The 15785-nt window shown below is 47.1% G+C and overlaps 1 protein-coding gene across 2 annotated transcripts; it reads left to right on the top strand.

Moving 5' to 3' along the window:
- The first annotated feature begins 3833 nt into the window (after window positions 1–3833).
- On the top strand, window positions 3834–6620 carry LOC140524650 (glutathione S-transferase P-like). 2 transcript variants are annotated; one of them, XM_072639331.1, is made up of 7 exons: window positions 3834–4243; window positions 4475–4510; window positions 4769–4881; window positions 5045–5132; window positions 5815–5918; window positions 6148–6255; window positions 6386–6620. In XM_072639331.1, the coding sequence occupies exons 3-7, from the start codon at window positions 4789–4791 to the stop codon at window positions 6572–6574; spliced, it is 582 nt and encodes a 193-aa protein (XP_072495432.1). In that variant the 5' UTR covers window positions 3834–4243; window positions 4475–4510; window positions 4769–4788; the 3' UTR covers window positions 6575–6620. The 2 variants fall into 2 exon arrangements, with proteins under 2 accessions (XP_072495432.1, XP_072495431.1); XM_072639330.1 differs by having other exon boundaries at window positions 4108–4358.
- The last annotated feature ends 9165 nt before the right edge of the window (window positions 6621–15785 follow it).

Below are 15785 nucleotides of genomic sequence, written 5' to 3' on the forward strand. Positions count from 1 at the left end.
GAGCTCCTTCAAAAGGAAAATTGGGCAAATGGAAAAGGAGATGCAAAAGTTAACTGAAGATAACAAACTATTAAACATTAGAATTGGGGGAGTAGAAGCTAATAACTGTATGAGACCTCAAGAATCAGTCAAACAGAATGTAAAGAATGAAAAAATAGAAGAAAATGTAAAATATCTCATTGGAAAAACAACTGACCTGGAAAACAGATGGAGGAGAGAAAAATCTAAGAATTATTGTTCTACCAAAAAGCCATGATGAAAAAAAGAGCCTCGACAATATCTTCTAAGAAATCTTCAAACAAAACTCCCCTGAGGTCCTAGGTACAGAGTGCAAAATTGTTATTGAAAGAATCCACTGATCACCTCCTGAAAAAGATCCCAAACTGAAAACCCCAAGAAGTATTGTTGTCAAATTCCAACTATGAAATTAATGAAAAAATACTGTAAGCAGCCAGAAAGAAACAATTCAAATATCGAGGAACCACAGTCAGGATCACACAGGACCTTGCAGCTTCTACATTAAAAGATCAGAGTGATTGGAATATGATATTCTGTAAGGCAAAGGAGCTTGGACTACAACCAAAGATCAATTACCTAGCAAAGTTGAGCATAATATTTCAGGTAAGGAGATGGACATTCAATGAAAAAAGCAGCTCCTCAGCTCAGACCTGAGAGTTCTGGAGTCCAGATTACATCTGAACAAGATGACTGGGAAGCTATCTATGAAGAGAACTGAAGCTCTTAAAACAAAGGAATGGACCCACGGGAAGAAAGACCAGAGGGTCAGCCTGGGAGGGCAAGGGAAAAAGAGAATTTTCCAGAAAGCAATGGAAGGAGAAAGGAGAGCCTGGGGCTGGGGCTGGAGGTGGAAAAGAAAGAGGGCACCAGGTGATTAAGGCTATGCCTTAGACCATTCTCCCAAGAAGCAAACCAACACACCCTAGGGTTTCCCAAGAAAGTCGGAAAGTTGACTTATTGTCCCTCAATTTGGATATCATATCAGTAGCCAACTCTCTGGGGGAATTTAGTGTGCTTTCTCTGTAACTGAGTCATGTAAGCTTGTGGAGACAGGCCAGGAGCACACACCTGTCCCTATGAGGGCCACAGTGGAGAGCATGCTGGGTGTGGGATCTATTTCTTCTTTCAAATGGGGATAACACAATGACCTGGGTTCTTATGAGGACTCAACTGGATGAGATTTGTAAAAGGCTTAGTAAAGGTCATACAGTGGAAAAAGGTTTCTTCTCTCCACCCTCTCCAGCTTCCTTGTCTCCCAGTGTAGAGTCAGCTGGTAGGTCTCTGCTGGAATAGGCTCTCTTCTGAGACTCCCGCTGTCCTGGTTCTGCAACTCCCAGAGACAAGGTCCCATCTGGCCCTGACATTCTCTTCTATTTTGCAAAGTCACTAATTCTGAAATTCTAGGTTGTAAGATTTCTGTCAGTCCTTATGTTCTCACGTCTAAAAACTGTCTCATCTCTGACATTCTCTATTCATTTCAGTGTTTCAAACATCTCCTCTGTGCTGGCCACAGTTACTGCTCTGAATCAGGAGTGATTCTATTACTTGGCAGGGGAGAGGGAAGAAGGAGGAAGACACAAGACCCAGACTAATTGTAAACACATAGGGAATTTGAGGATGGAGAGCACCGTAAGAGCCGTGGGGCTCATGGAAGTCTTTCCCACAAGGATTCTGAGAGGGAGCCATGAGGAGGGGTCATGCTTCAGGAACCAGGACCAAGGAGCAACATTGGAAAGGGGAGTCAAGATCAGGGAATGTCTGCCAACACAGTGTGGCCCCAGAATGGAGCTGGTGAAGAGGATAACAGGAACAAGGCTGCAAAGGTCAGGAAGGAGGCAGGGAGCTCAGGACCTGAAGGGACAGGTTAGGAAGGGCTAAATTCTAGAAGATTAGGGAGCCCCTGAGGTTGTTTGAGCTAGTGAGGGTCAGGGGCAGGCCTGTGTTTTAGAAAGATGGCTTGGACAGCTATGAGCAAACACAGATGTGGTCCACTTTTCTAGGAAGAGCCTAGGGAAAGAGAGAAAGACCCATGCCCAGAAGCCTGGCCCTGGCAGGTGTAAAGACAAAGCAAAACTACCGAACTGCCCTCATGCCAAGGGTCCCCTTCCATCTCTGCAGGAATGGGAGCAGAGTGGCAGAGGAGAGGGCAGCAGCCAAACCCTGTCTGTCTATCAACATGAATCCAGCTGGTGGGGCTCAAAAGGCTGCTGGTGTGCATTCCAGCTGTGCAGGTTCACTTGAATTGTATGACTATTGAGATGAAAAGAGCAAAAGGGAAAGAAAATGCAAACTAGAAGGAAGGGAAAAGCGACCTTTCAGAGTTTGCATCTGGGAAACCATGAGAGAGGAAATCCCAGAATGTCAAAGAGACAGTATCACACAGCATTTCAAAGAGTTTGCAGGCCACGCTGCAGCCCACAGAGGAGTCCTCTAGACCCATTCCCCTAAAACAGATCTCCATCCAACAGCTCTGAGAGAAGTCTGGTGTGATCCTTGAGAGAGACCAGGAAGGAAAACCAGCAGGCAAGCCTCAGGTGGATTCCCCAGGGAGAGGGACAGTCAAAGGGCAGGGAGAGTTTTCCCAAGGAGAAGAAAAGCAAGGAATGAACAACCACAGGAAAAGATGCTCCATGATTAATGAATACTAGGGAGAATACAAAGGAGGACAGCTCATGCACACACACACACACACACACAGACTGACAAATGGGAGAAAAAATGGAGCAGTTGTTTTGGAAGCTGTGGGAAGACAGACTCAGGGAAGCACTCTTGGGAGCTCCAGCAACTTTGCCCCAAGAGTTTAGACTTCGGTGATTTGGTTGCTGTTCAGTCATTTCAGTTATGGCTGACACTTCTTCATTTCATTTAGGGTTCTCTTGGCAGATGGATGGAGTAGTTTGCCATTCTTCTCCAGCTCATTTGACAGATGAGGAAACTGAGGCAAACAGCAGCTAGTGACTTGCCCAGTGTCACGCAGCAAGGAAGCATCTGAGCCTGATTCACTGAACTGTCTAAAAAGAATATGATGGGGATGGAATACTATCGTGCTCTAAGAAATGACAGACAGCATGCTCTCTGAAGAATCTGGAAACACTTAACATGAACTGATACAAAGTGAAATGTGCAGAAGCAGGGGAACGCTCTATACAGTAACAGCATTGTTATATGATGACCAACTGTGAAAGACTCTCCCATTCTCAGGAAGCCAATGATCCCAGACAATTCTGACGGACTCAGGATGCAAATGCCCTCTGTGTCCGCAGAACGTAGTGACAGATTGTGAATGCACACTGGAGTCAACTTTTCCTTTACTTTCTTCATTTTATTTTGATTTGTGGTTGTCCATTCTTTTCTTTCACAATGTATCTAGTGTGGAAGTATGCTTTGTCCAACGGCACATTTAACCTGTATCCAATTGCTTGCCTTCTCAAGGACATGGAGAGGGGAGGGAGAGGGGATTCTTTGGAACTCCCAAATTTTTGAAAAGGAAGGTGGGATGGGCCAAAGTCCGATCACCTCTGGGTGCAGCTCTGCTCACTTAGGTCCTCACTGCAGTGGTTTGTGTGCATCAGATCATGCCAGTTCCCTCTATATTTTGGTGCTCTTGAGCAGAACCCCAGATAAAGGGCCTTAGTTCCCTGCAGGCATGTGGTGTCTTCTCATTTTCCTTGCTGCTGGTGAAGCAATGTCAGCAACCACTTGGCAGTCCTGGGAGGTGGCAGATTGTTTTCCTTTGGTGTTTGGAAGCAGATTGTCCACTTGGAGGCAGCACTGCCCCTTCAGGATGCGGGAGTGTGGTGCTCCCCAGCGCTAGTGGTCTTCAGCTAAAGGCTGGATGAGCACTTGTTGGAAATGCTACTTCATGGGCTTACGAAAATAAGAGTTAGACGGGAGTCGAAAGGTCATCTGATCTAAGTCCCGGAAACTGAGTCCTGGAACAAGAACACCTGTGCTGATGGTCCTTTGCCACTGACCTTAGCAGACCCCAGCTCCCATCTCTGGACCCATGCCTGGAATCTCCTCCTTCCTCCAGACCCACCTTCCCCCTCCCCCTTAAGGCCTTGGTGAATTAGCACCACCTCCTAGGTCACTCTTTTGTTGCCTGTGCCCCTCCGAAACTCCTCCCTTGCAACTCCTGCCCTGCCCCTGCCCCTACCCTTGTCCGTGGTACTGGGGCCTGAGGGACTCTGCCCATTCCTGTTCTAGGGTGGGGTGGAAAAGGAGGGTAGGTGGAGTCAAGGGTGGGGCGGAGGTGGAGGTCGAGGCATATTAAGGCCGGGGCGGCCTCTGGGATGCAGCTACCTTGTACTCTGGTTCCTGTGTGCCGCTATCTCCAGAGAGTAAGGCCTGGGCCTTCCCAGGGAGGAGCATCGAATAGGGGGAGGGGGAGGGCCTGGGAGGAAAGGACTTTGGGGAGAGTAGGGCCCGCTGACCTCTCTCTGTCCGTCTCTCCTAGTGCCTCCTTACACCATCACCTACTTCCCCATCCGAGGTAACTCGTGGTCCCAGCACCGGGGGCGGCAGGGCCGGGGCCCCACGAGAGGAGTCCACCTGCCCGCAGGGACGTGGGAGAGGAACGTGGAAGCCCCCACCCCATATCCTAGCCCTCGGCCCTTGGATTCTACGCGGGAGGAACCAGGCCCAGGGACGGGGAGGGATTTGTCCCAGCGGGACCTCAGAAGTCCGCAGCCGGCTGCCCCCTCCCCTCAGCGGCCCCGCTGAGCCCCTTTGTCCCCGCCCCTCCCCCCAGGGCGATGCGAGGCCATCCGGATGCTCCTGGTGGATCAGGGCCAGGAGTGGCATGATGAGCGACTGAAGCCAGACAAGTGCGTGTGTGAGTCGGAGGAACTCAAGACCGCCTGTGTGAGTGGCCCGGCTCGCAGATGGGCGGGGACGGGGGATGGTGGGAGGGCGGTGAGCGCGGATTGGGGAGTTCTGGGAGGCAGGAGGAGGCCGAGAGCTGGGGGTGCGCGGGGCCTTGGAGGGCCATTTCGTTGAGCTGCTTCTCCTGGACTCTGCCCCGTAGTTCTCCGAACTGCTCCCCAAATTCACAGATGGAGACTTCACCTTTTGCCAGAGCAACGCCATCCTGAGATACCTGGCGCGCAAGTATGGTATGAACATTGTGCCCTGCTGGGGGGCAGCGTAGAGGAGTCACGTGGGCACCATCTATCCCCTTATTCCTCCATTCCTCCCTTCCTCCATCCCTCCTTCCGCCCATCCATCCAGGATTACTGGGCACCGTGTCTGGGCCCCGGCCTGCTTCAGCCGCGCTAGAATACAGAGAAGACAAGTTCCCTGCCCAGACTCAAATCGCTTTGAATTCAGTTCAGCATCTATTGCGCACCTACGGTGTGCCAAGCACTTAGTGGGAGATAACGGAGTCAAAAAATGTCAGGGCCTGCCCTCAGGGAACTTAGGTCGGGAGGGAAGAGGTTGGGAGATGATAAAAACCCAATAAATACAATGGCATTTTGGAACAACTGGTGAGGTTCCAGGCAGGCCAGAGATGAAAGAACACCCACTTGCCCTTCAGAAACTGAGTAAGGTCCAGTGGGGGGAGGTCCCAGCCTGGACAAAGGCAGGAGGTGGGAGATGGACTGGAAGGAGGACCAATTTGGCTGGAAGGAAGAGTTCTCAGTGCAGGGCCACCCTGCTGAGCCAGGTTGCCCAGGGAAGCCTTCTCCCAGCTTGACCAGGAGAAGGGGAGCTGAGAAGAGCCTAGGGGTTGGCCATGGGCAGGAAGGTGACTGGACCCTTTCCCTCCCCTCACCCTTTCTCTTCCCTCATCTTTAGAACTCTATGGCGCAAACTTTCAAGAAGCTGCTCTCTTGGATGTGGCCAATGATGGGGTGGAGACCCTCAGGCTCAAGTACCTTGACCTCATCTACCATCATTTTGTAAGTGAGAGGAGAGCTTCTTCATCACTCTTTCCAAGGAGCTATGTAAGAGGTGCTGGTCTGCAGGGGCAGGGAAGACTGGCCAGCCAGGTGTGAGGAAGGGCGTCCAGGCTTAAGGGAGGCCTGAAAGGAATCTGGGAAGGCCAAAGTCAGGGTACATCCTGGGGCTCCCACTTCTTCCCCTTGTCCCTTGCATGCCTCCTGAGCTGCAGGGCTCTTGGCTTTGCAGGAGGAGGACAAAGACACCTACGTGAAGGACCTGCCCACCCAGCTGAAGCCTTTTGAGGTCCTGCTGAGCCAGAATCCCAGAGGAGGGGCATTTATCGTGGGGGACAAGGTGAGGCTCTGGGGCACCCGACTGTCACACCCGGGAGAGCCTGGATCCCAGGCTCCCGCTCCCAGCACAGGGCTGCCCTCCCTCCCAGCTCCCCTTGGCTCACCTGGTCTCTGGTGCCCCTTGCCTGCAGATCTCTTTTGTGGATTACAACCTGCTGGACCTGCTGTTGATTCACCTGACACTGGCCCCACATTGCCTGGAAGACTTCCCCTTACTGTCTGCCTATGTAGCTGGGCTCTCCTCCAGGCCCAGGATCGGGAAGTATCTGGACTCCCCCAGGCACACTAGTCTCCCCATCAATTGCAATGGTAAACAGTGAGGGCTCAGGCCTGACCCTTGTCTTGCAATAAAGGCTTTCAAGCAAACACCTCGTGGTGTCCTTATTTCCGTGGGACGGGGAGAGGCAGGGGCTCTGGAAGGGCCTGTCTGTGCTGAGAGTGAACCCCAAGGCATCCCTCTCCCAAAAGCACACATTTGTGATGGGGGGAGGTGACTGTGGTCACCTCTCTCCACCCCCTCCTGTTCGATGGAGCCTTGGCCTTCCAGACTTTGTCCCCTCCTGGTCAGAGAGTGGGCTGAGTGGGGCTTTGCAGCAGATGGCAGTGTGCTGAGGGAGGGGGAGGGCTTTTCCCTGCTTCTCCTCGTGCTGTCAGCCCCTTGCAGCCAGCATCCCCTGGGGTGGCAGGGGAAAGGCATGGCTAGGAGAGGGGGAAAGAGAGCAGAATTCTCCCAAAGGTGATGGGAGCAGAAAGATGGGCCGTCCATCCCTCTGCTCGCGTGTCCTGCATGTCTCTTCAGAAACCTTAGATCCATAGGGACAGAATTGTACTCATTGTCTTCTCTCCCACCCTCCTCCAACTCCCTCCTCCCCCCATCCTTCATCTGGAGTTCCTTTTCCCCCATCCTCTGAGTCAGACCCATTTCAAATCCCTGCCTCATTATCCTGAGCACCTCCGTGCCCTCCTCATCACCCTCCCTCCCTCCTCCTTTTCCTTACCTCCCCCTTACACTCTCATTCTCTCTGCTCACAGGGCTCTAGCCAGACTTGGTGGGCTCTCAGCACCCTGGGCTGCTGCACTGTCCACCTGATTGGCCCCAGTCTTTCTCCAAACAGCTGCCCTGTTAAAACTCCTCAGAGTCAGCTGACTTTGTCATGGCCCCGCTCCAAAATCTTTGTGAGCTTTCCTGCCTGGCCAGAGGCAAATTTCTCAGATCCCCCTTGCCGATTCCAGCCAAGCCCTGAAGGTTGAACCAGTGGAAAAAAGTGAGGATGCCCTCAGAATAGCAGAAAGAGTCAGCTAGAAGCCTTCAGGTAAAGCTAGGAGGACTAGAGATGGCACTCACATAAGCTAGAGCAGAGTCCTCTTCTGAGAAGTCTCAGGAACTGGTAGCAGTCTGTTGCCACCTTGACTGGTGTTGTGTCACCTCAAATGTGACCCTGGGCTCTAGTCAGGAAGACCTGAGTTCAAAGGACTCCTGGGCAATGTATGTAAAAAAAAAAACTTTCTTTGCCTCAGTTTCCTCAGCTGTAAAATCAAGCACCTATGTCCCTGGGTTGTGAAGGTGAAATGAGGCATCTGTGAAAAGTTATCAGCATAGTGGAGACTCTATATCAATGCTAATTTCCTCCCTCCCTTCCTTCCTCCCCTCTTCCAGGGGCTTAGATGTCCCTAACATTGCCTTGAAATGCCAGAAAATTCCCTGAACATGAAGAGCTCTGATGTTCAAAGATGGAAGAAGGGTCCAAACTGGAGGTGAGAGTGGGTGTCAGAGCCCAGGATGAGGCCAGGGCTGAACACCCCTGCCCAGTCAGACAGGAAGCAGGAGGCGTAGCCTGGCCTTGGCACAAGGCCTCATGTCACGAACCAGACAGATGGAATATATGGAAGTGTCTAACGGATGGAACTGTCCTCTAAGCCATGTGTGGCTGGACCTGAAAGAGCAGGCTAGAGGAGGGCTAGAGGCAGGGGAGAGGTGGGCTACAAGTAGGGTAGAGGCAGAGGAGATCTGAGCTGGAGTGCTCTCTCCTCCTGAAAAGAGTGTTGGGGTCCACTTTGGTCAAAGTGCTCAATTCCTCTGAACTCTGCTGCAAGAAATTATTAGTATCAAGTGTGTTTCTAATAATTGACACCCAACATGGGGTACAACTCTCTGTCTTTGGACAGACTGAGATAGTACACCATGGGGAGAGTACTCCTGTTAAGATTTTAAGAGTCCCTATGGTTGAATGTGATCTGTTCAGGCACCAGACCTTGAACTTCAGAGAATACAGAGGAACTGGGGAGGAACCTGCTGGCTGACCACGCAAGTCGATATATTGGACAAATGTACGAGGAGCGTAGGAACTTCCACTCCAGATTGGTTTTTTACTGATGAGTGGAGTTTGGTTGTAAACTCTTTGTTGGTCAGACTTCTGTCCCAGGAGTCCGAGCCAGGTTGACCTTAAGTTGAAAAGTGGACTTGGACACCCAGAGTCCTGGGAATCTGAGGATTTGGAGAATGGGGGCGAGTTCTAGGCCTAGAGGGGGAAATCCCCAGAAAGATATCCTCCCTGCTCCCTTGGGAGAATGTTGGATATAGGGAGGATGCTTCCAGAACAGAGGGGAAGGACAAGAGAGCATTTTTATATAATAGTACCAGGAAGGGGATAAAAAATCCTCTGAGTATGCCTTCAGAAATGCTAGCAGATTGAGGTAGGGCATCTGCCCTAGGATGAGGATTTTAAATGGCCAAAAGAACTGATTCTTGGATCTGTATTGTACTCGTGGGCAATGAACATTTCTCCAATTACTGAGTTCTTTTTATGTGAAGAGTGTTTTGTAATTCTGTTCATATAGTTCCTTTATGTGTCTTGGCATGTAGACTTCCAAATATTTTATGCTGTTGGCAGTTATTTTCCATGGAAAAAGCTGAATACAGAATAGAGATGATCTATATACTGTTAGTTCAAGACAGATCCTCCCACCAAGAGGTAGACTGGTCCATTCTCCATTAGGTCACTGTCTTCTTTACATGCATATTACACAACCACCCTTGGTGTGATCTCCCCTCCCAAACATGCTTTAACATAGGACCCATGATCAGAAAGTGGAGGGATAATTTTATGTGGGTTGTGTGTGCTTACATACATGAGGCTCATTAAGCAAGTGCAGTGAAGAAAAGCCTCCAGGTAACACTAGGGAATTTTTCTTGGCTAGTTCCAGTTAACCAACATTTGGTTCCTTTATCAAAAGCTTTGTAACTTTCTGAAGGCCACTGTCTGTCTTTTGATTGATTGAGTCCACCTACAGTCTGCTAGACTTCTTGTTATCTGACTTATTCTTAATGCCTTCATCAATTAACAATAACTTACTGTGGAAACTTAACTTTTGCTGTCTCTCACATCAGAGAAAGAAATCCAACCCATTGATAGTCATATCAAAAAAATTCTCTAAGTCATGAATAATACTAGAAGTGCAAATTAAAACTACTCTGAGGTGCAACCCCCAAATCATCAAATTGGTTTAGATGACAGAAAACACGACGAATGCTGGAGAGGCTGTGGGAAAATCGGCACACAAAAGCACTATTGGTGCAGATGTGAACAAGTCCAACCATTCTGGAGAACAATTTGGAATTATGTCCCAAAAGCTACAAAGCCACACCTTTTGACACCAAAATACTGCTCCTAGGTAAAAAAAAAAAATCAAAGATGAAGGACAAGAACTTTGATGTATGAAAATATTTGTAGCAGCTCTTTTTGTGATAGCAAAGAATAGAAAAATGAAGGGATATCCCTAACTTTTGTTGTTCGGTTGTGTCCGAGTTGTCATGACTCCATTTGTGCTTTTCTTGGCAAAGATTTTGAAGTGGTTTGCCAGAATTCAACTCAGGAAGATGTCTTCCTGTCTTCAGGCTGAGATGAATTCACAAGGGAATTCTATCAAACATTTAAAGAAGAGTTAATTCCAGTGCTATATAGACTGTTTGGGAAATTTGGGGAAGAAGGAGTCCTTCCAAATTCTTTATATGTTACAAATATGGTTTTGATACCTAAACCAGGAAGAGCCAAAAGAGAGAAAGAAAATTTTAAATAAGTTTTAAATAAGATTTTAGCAAAAAGAATACAGTAACTTATCATGAGAATAATACATTATGATCAAGTAGGACTGATAAGAAGACTGCAGGCCTGGTTGAATATTAGGAAAACTATTTGCAGTATTGATCATATCAACAAGAAAACTAACAGGAACCACGTGATTATCTCAATAGACGCAGAAAAAGCTTTTGACAAAATACAACACCCATTCCTATTGAAAACACTGAAGGGCATAGGAATAAATGGAACTTTGCATAAAATAATAAGCAGTATCTACCTAAAACCTTCAACAAGCATTATACACAATGGAGATAAGCTAGATTCATTTTCAATAAGATCAGGGGTGAAGCAAAGATGTCCATTATCACCACTATTATTCTATATGGTACTAGAAATGCTAGCTGTAGCAATAAGAGAAGAAAAAGAAATTCAAGGAATTACAATAGGCAAGGAATAAACTAAGTTATCACTCTTTGCAGATGATATGATATACTTAGAGAATCCCAGAGACTCAAGTAAAAAACTACTTGAAATAATAAATAACTTTGGTAAAGTTGCAGATTATGAAATAAACCCACACAAATCTTCTACATTTCTATATATGACTAACAAAGCCCAACAGCAAGAGATAGAAAGAGAAATCCCATTTAAAGCCAGGGTTGACACTATAAAATATTTGAGAGTCTACCTGCTAAAGCAAATTCAGGGACTATATGAACACAATGACAAAACACTTTTCACACAAATAAAGTCAGATCTAAGTAAGTGTAAAAATATCAGTTGCTTGTAGGTAGACTGAGTCAATATAATAAAAATAACAATTCTACCTAAATTAATTTACTTATTCAGTGCCATAACAATCAAACTATCAGATAATTATTTTCTAGAGCTAGAAAATATAATATAAAAATTCATCTGGAAGAACAAAAGGTCCAGAATATCAAGGGAACTAATGAAAAGAAATGCTGGGGAAGGTGGCATAGCTCTACCAGATCTCAAATTGCTATAAAACAGCAATTAGCAAAATCCTTTGGCTGCCCAGTAAGGCATCTCTAGCACAAAAGAAAGAAAGGAAGGAAAAAGATGAAAAGAAAGGCAAAGAAAGAAAGAAGGAAGAGTAGGAGGCATGGAGGAAGGAAGGAGGATAGGAGGAAAGTAAGGAGGCAAAAAGGGGGAATAAAGAAAAATGGTATGGCAAAACTAAACTAATATAACCAAATCTGGCAATGTATACAAAATCCTTCACCCAAAGTCCCAAACTTATACAAACAGAGAGACAGTGAGAGATAGAGAGATACAGAGACAGAGAGAGAACATGAAGTTCATACTGGCATTTACCAATGAGGACATAAGTCTTGAGTGACCATTCATGCCCAGCATAGTCCAGAAGTAGCAGGGATTCAGTCCTCTATCCATGCTACATTTAGAAGTAAATTTGGTGGAAATAATGTTAGGTACCAATGATTCGATCAGAACCGATTCTACTTGAAGACCAAGGTTGTGTAGGAGAGACAAGGTCCCTCAGCTACTCCAAGGAATGTTTGTGCTTTAGTTCTTGCTGTATCTTCAAAGCAAATTTCCCTACATCAAAGCAAACACAAAACTCCTACAACAAAAGCCAAGGGACCCAGAGTTTAGGGAGCTGAGAGCAAACTGGGTCCCCAAGAGTTGGGGGAAATAAAGTCCCAACTACATGGTCCCAAAGGGAGCAGTTTGGGACACTGCTCCTCATGAATTGTAGCCTCAACTTCTTAGCGAGAGCAGAGAGTTCTAGAACCAAGTCTCCTGGAGAGAAAAGGAGCAAGTACCTGACTCCAAAGTTGGCAGAACATGGAGAGTTCCTGGACCAGCTTGCTAGAGAGAAGATGTACATCTACATGGATGTGGGAAAGAACCAAACATAGAATTATGACAGATGAGCTAGTTGAATGGTACAAGTCTAATGGAGAGTGGGCTTCCTAAAAACTCTAAGCACTAAAGGCTCTTTGGGAGGAGTAGGGAAAGTCCAGAAAAGGGTGAGACTGACAGTGTCCAAGGCTGCAGAGAGGTGGAGAAGGATGGGAATTGACAAGTCATTGATTACCACCAAGAGCTCCCTGGTCACTTTCAGCCAAGTGATGATGTCGATCACCTCTTCAGATTTCTCCCCCTGGCCCCTCTGACCCTCCCTTCCATCCTCATGGAGCCATCTAATCACAGTGATGGACACTCACTCACTGGTCTTGCTCTCCATGGTCACTCTAGTTGTGGCTGGAGCACAAACTGTCACTAGAGGTCAGACCAAGACAGAGTCTGTTCTTTCTTGCCTGACCCACCCAAGCTCACCTCCCTGAGATGACAGAAGCTGAAAGTTGTTTTTTTCTATTCCCAGGCCATTTGCTTTTCCAGAAAAGCAAGAGCTTTGGAGTCAACAGACCTATGTTCAAATATTGATTACCAATGACTACCTTTGTGATTTCTTCATCTATCAGCCTCAGTTCTTAGTTGGACTAGACATTCAATTACCCTTTGATGGATAAGGAAACTAAGGCCCAGACCACCTTGTCTGATTAATGCCATACTGGGAATAGCAGAGCCCAGTCCAGAGAAGCCCCAGGCTTCTTGTTTGCCATCCTCAGTGGTCTTCATTTGTTCTTAGGGCAGGGGAAGAGATTCTGCAGATCCAAGGATTACCTGGATAATCCTCAGCTCAAACCCCCTACCCCCCACCCCAGTCCACTAGCTCTGTGGTCTGACTCCATCACCAGCACCAGAAAAGGGAGAGACAGTGGCAGCCCCAAACACTAAACATCACTCCTTTCCTGAACTGGGTCAAGATAATGGGATACTTTGACATTTCTCTTCCTCAAACCTCTCATCCAGCAACTTCCCCTAGACAAGTTCTTCCCTTTGCTTGGTTCTCCCTCTGCCAGTTTCTCCCTCTGCCTGCTTCTCTCTCTATCCACAGCAATACAATATATATATATATACACACACACACACACACACATATATGTATATGTATATGTATATGTATATGTATATGTATATGTATATGTATATATATTTTCTAATCAAAGAGTGGGCACTTGATTGACTTGGAAGAGCTTGGAAACCAGCATTGGAAAGGTGTGGGGATCCCTGTGGCAGAGACCTATTAATGGGCAAGGAAGATCTAATATTCCATTAATCTCACAGTTGCCTGGGTGACATAGAGTCTCCCTTCTCAAAATTAGTCCATTGGGAGCCCTCTAAGTAGTTTGACCTCCACCAGACTTAATGAAATTAGGTAACGATGGCAATGATGAAAAAACATTGTTTGAACCTATACCTACATGACCAGGAAATTGAATTGTTTCTGTATTGTTTAAAGACCCTTAACTAAGGACCCCAGAAACTGAGATCCAAAGATTGATGCAAGAACTTTTCTCAAAAGGCCCTACCAGGTCCTTCTGACTACTCCCACACCTGTCAAACTTATGAGTGTGGACTCCTCGATCCTCTGAAGAAAGCCCCTGCTCTTGAGGATGTCAGAACCCTCCAGGGACCTCACATTCATCTCCTATGGACCCAAAGCCAACACCTAGAGGAGACAGCTGTGCCAACGTTCCAGACAAGGGCTGAGTCTATTGTCCTAGTTGTTTTTTGTCTCTTCCCTTTTGTTATGTGCTCAACCACCAAGGACCTGATTCTAGTGTGCACTGGCATTTTCTCTCTCTATAGTCTTGTCGCCCCTCTCTTTTCTGCTTGCAAGTGTCAACCATTACCAGCTTTGTTGTTAACAATCAAAATGAGGCTGCCTGCATATGTTTATTTCTCTCATAGCTTCTAGAACATGCATAAAGATATACATGAAAGTCCACCCAAGGATGGACAGACAAAGGGGACCTTATACCTTCAGAGCAATTCCCTCTCACCACCCCCTTTCTGGTTGTGTATGTCTCTGTCACCCAGAATTAGTCTCCATATGTGTTAACTATAACATGAGAAAGGAAATTCTTAAGTGGATAGATTGTAAATACAACAAGATGGGAAAATGTCAAAGTGTACATTGAAATTGTAGATCCAAGATACCTGTGTTTCTTTTATCTTGAACTTGACAAAATAAAACATAAAAGTCCTATCATTCAAGATAGTGTCTGCTACAAGATGCCTTGTCCTTCAGGGTCATAAATAGATGAATGCTCCTGGTCTGCTTCACTTTGTAGTTGCTGACACAGAAAGGGGCATTTTGAGTAAACTTTGAGAGCAGAGCAAAGCAAATCATGTCTATTATGCCAGAGCACACAAAGCATTATGGTAAGTTAAACTCTGAGTGGACCAAAACGTCTCTCCTGATTGGCCAGTGTAGGCTTTAGGTCTTTCTCAGGTGTTGGGGGTTCAAAATGGTTTGGGGAGAGGTCCACACAAGCAAACAATGGCCAGCAATGACACCTGGGACACACTTCCCAGATAGGTCCCCTCAAGGAACTAAGCCCCTGGGCAACATCTTCTGGCCCAACTGGTCTCTCCTGCCATCTTGGCTTATATCTGTCTCTCCTTTACTGGCCAGAAAGGGGAAGTGTCAAGATGCTATCAGGAGATACTGTTTTTCAGGGCTAAGGCCCAGTAAGCAGGCTACACCCTGAGTGTGGCATAACCACAATCCTTTGCACTCACCCTCTGGATGATCACAACAGGATCCCAGAATAGCTTCAAATGTTTATTGTATGGCTCTGCCTGGCACCAGGTGTTCCCTGAGCTCAGACAAGCACCTGCTGTGTCCACATTCTGCTCATGAGGCCCTACTGTGAATCAGACCTGGCACATAGCTGTTGTTACCCCTTATTGTCAGGGCTGCAGCTCACTCTGCAGCCCATTGGTACCAGTATTGAGATGTCCCCACACTGCCTCACAACCAAATCCCAGGGTCAGACCCCAGCACCTGTGTCTGTGCTTACAAACCCTTTCCCTCACTTTGAAATTAACCTTCTGTTTGATTTCTGACTCACTTGTCTCCAGTTCAGATCTCCCCTGCCTCTACCCTACTTCTAGCCCTCCTCTAACCAGCTCATTCAGGTCCAGCCACTCATGGGTAAGAGGACAGTTCCATCCATTAGACACTTCCATATATTCAAAACATCTTTGATTCTTGACATGAGACCTCACGCCAAGGTCAGGCTGTGCCCTCTGCTGCATGTCTGAAAGTGCTGGGGTGCTCAGCCCTGGGTACCCCCTGGGCTCTGACCATCACTCTCACCTCCAAGGCTTGCACCCTTCCTGCCTCTTTGAGCATCAGAGCCCCTTGAGGGGAATTTTCTGGCATTTCAGGGCAGTGTTGGGGACCTCTAAGCCCCTAGAGGAGGAGAGGAAGAAAGGGAAGGAGGAAATTAGCATTTATACAGAGCCTCCACTGTGCTGAGAACTTTTCACATATATCTCATTTGACCTTCACAATAACCCTGGACCATAGGTCCTTGATTTTACAGTTGGG

Source organism: Notamacropus eugenii, chromosome 2 (genome assembly GCF_028372415.1).
Source record: "Notamacropus eugenii isolate mMacEug1 chromosome 2, mMacEug1.pri_v2, whole genome shotgun sequence".
NCBI lineage: Eukaryota > Metazoa > Chordata > Mammalia > Diprotodontia > Macropodidae > Notamacropus > Notamacropus eugenii.

Bases quoted from the DNA above. Each gene is read 5' to 3' on its own strand.
- LOC140524650 (XM_072639330.1), top strand. The intron at 4,511-4,768 runs GTAACTCGTGGT...CCCTCCCCCCAG, and splicing joins CACCTACTTCCCCATCCGAG to GGCGATGCGAGGCCATCCGG. The intron at 5,919-6,147 runs GTAAGTGAGAGG...TTGGCTTTGCAG, and splicing joins ACCTCATCTACCATCATTTT to GAGGAGGACAAAGACACCTA.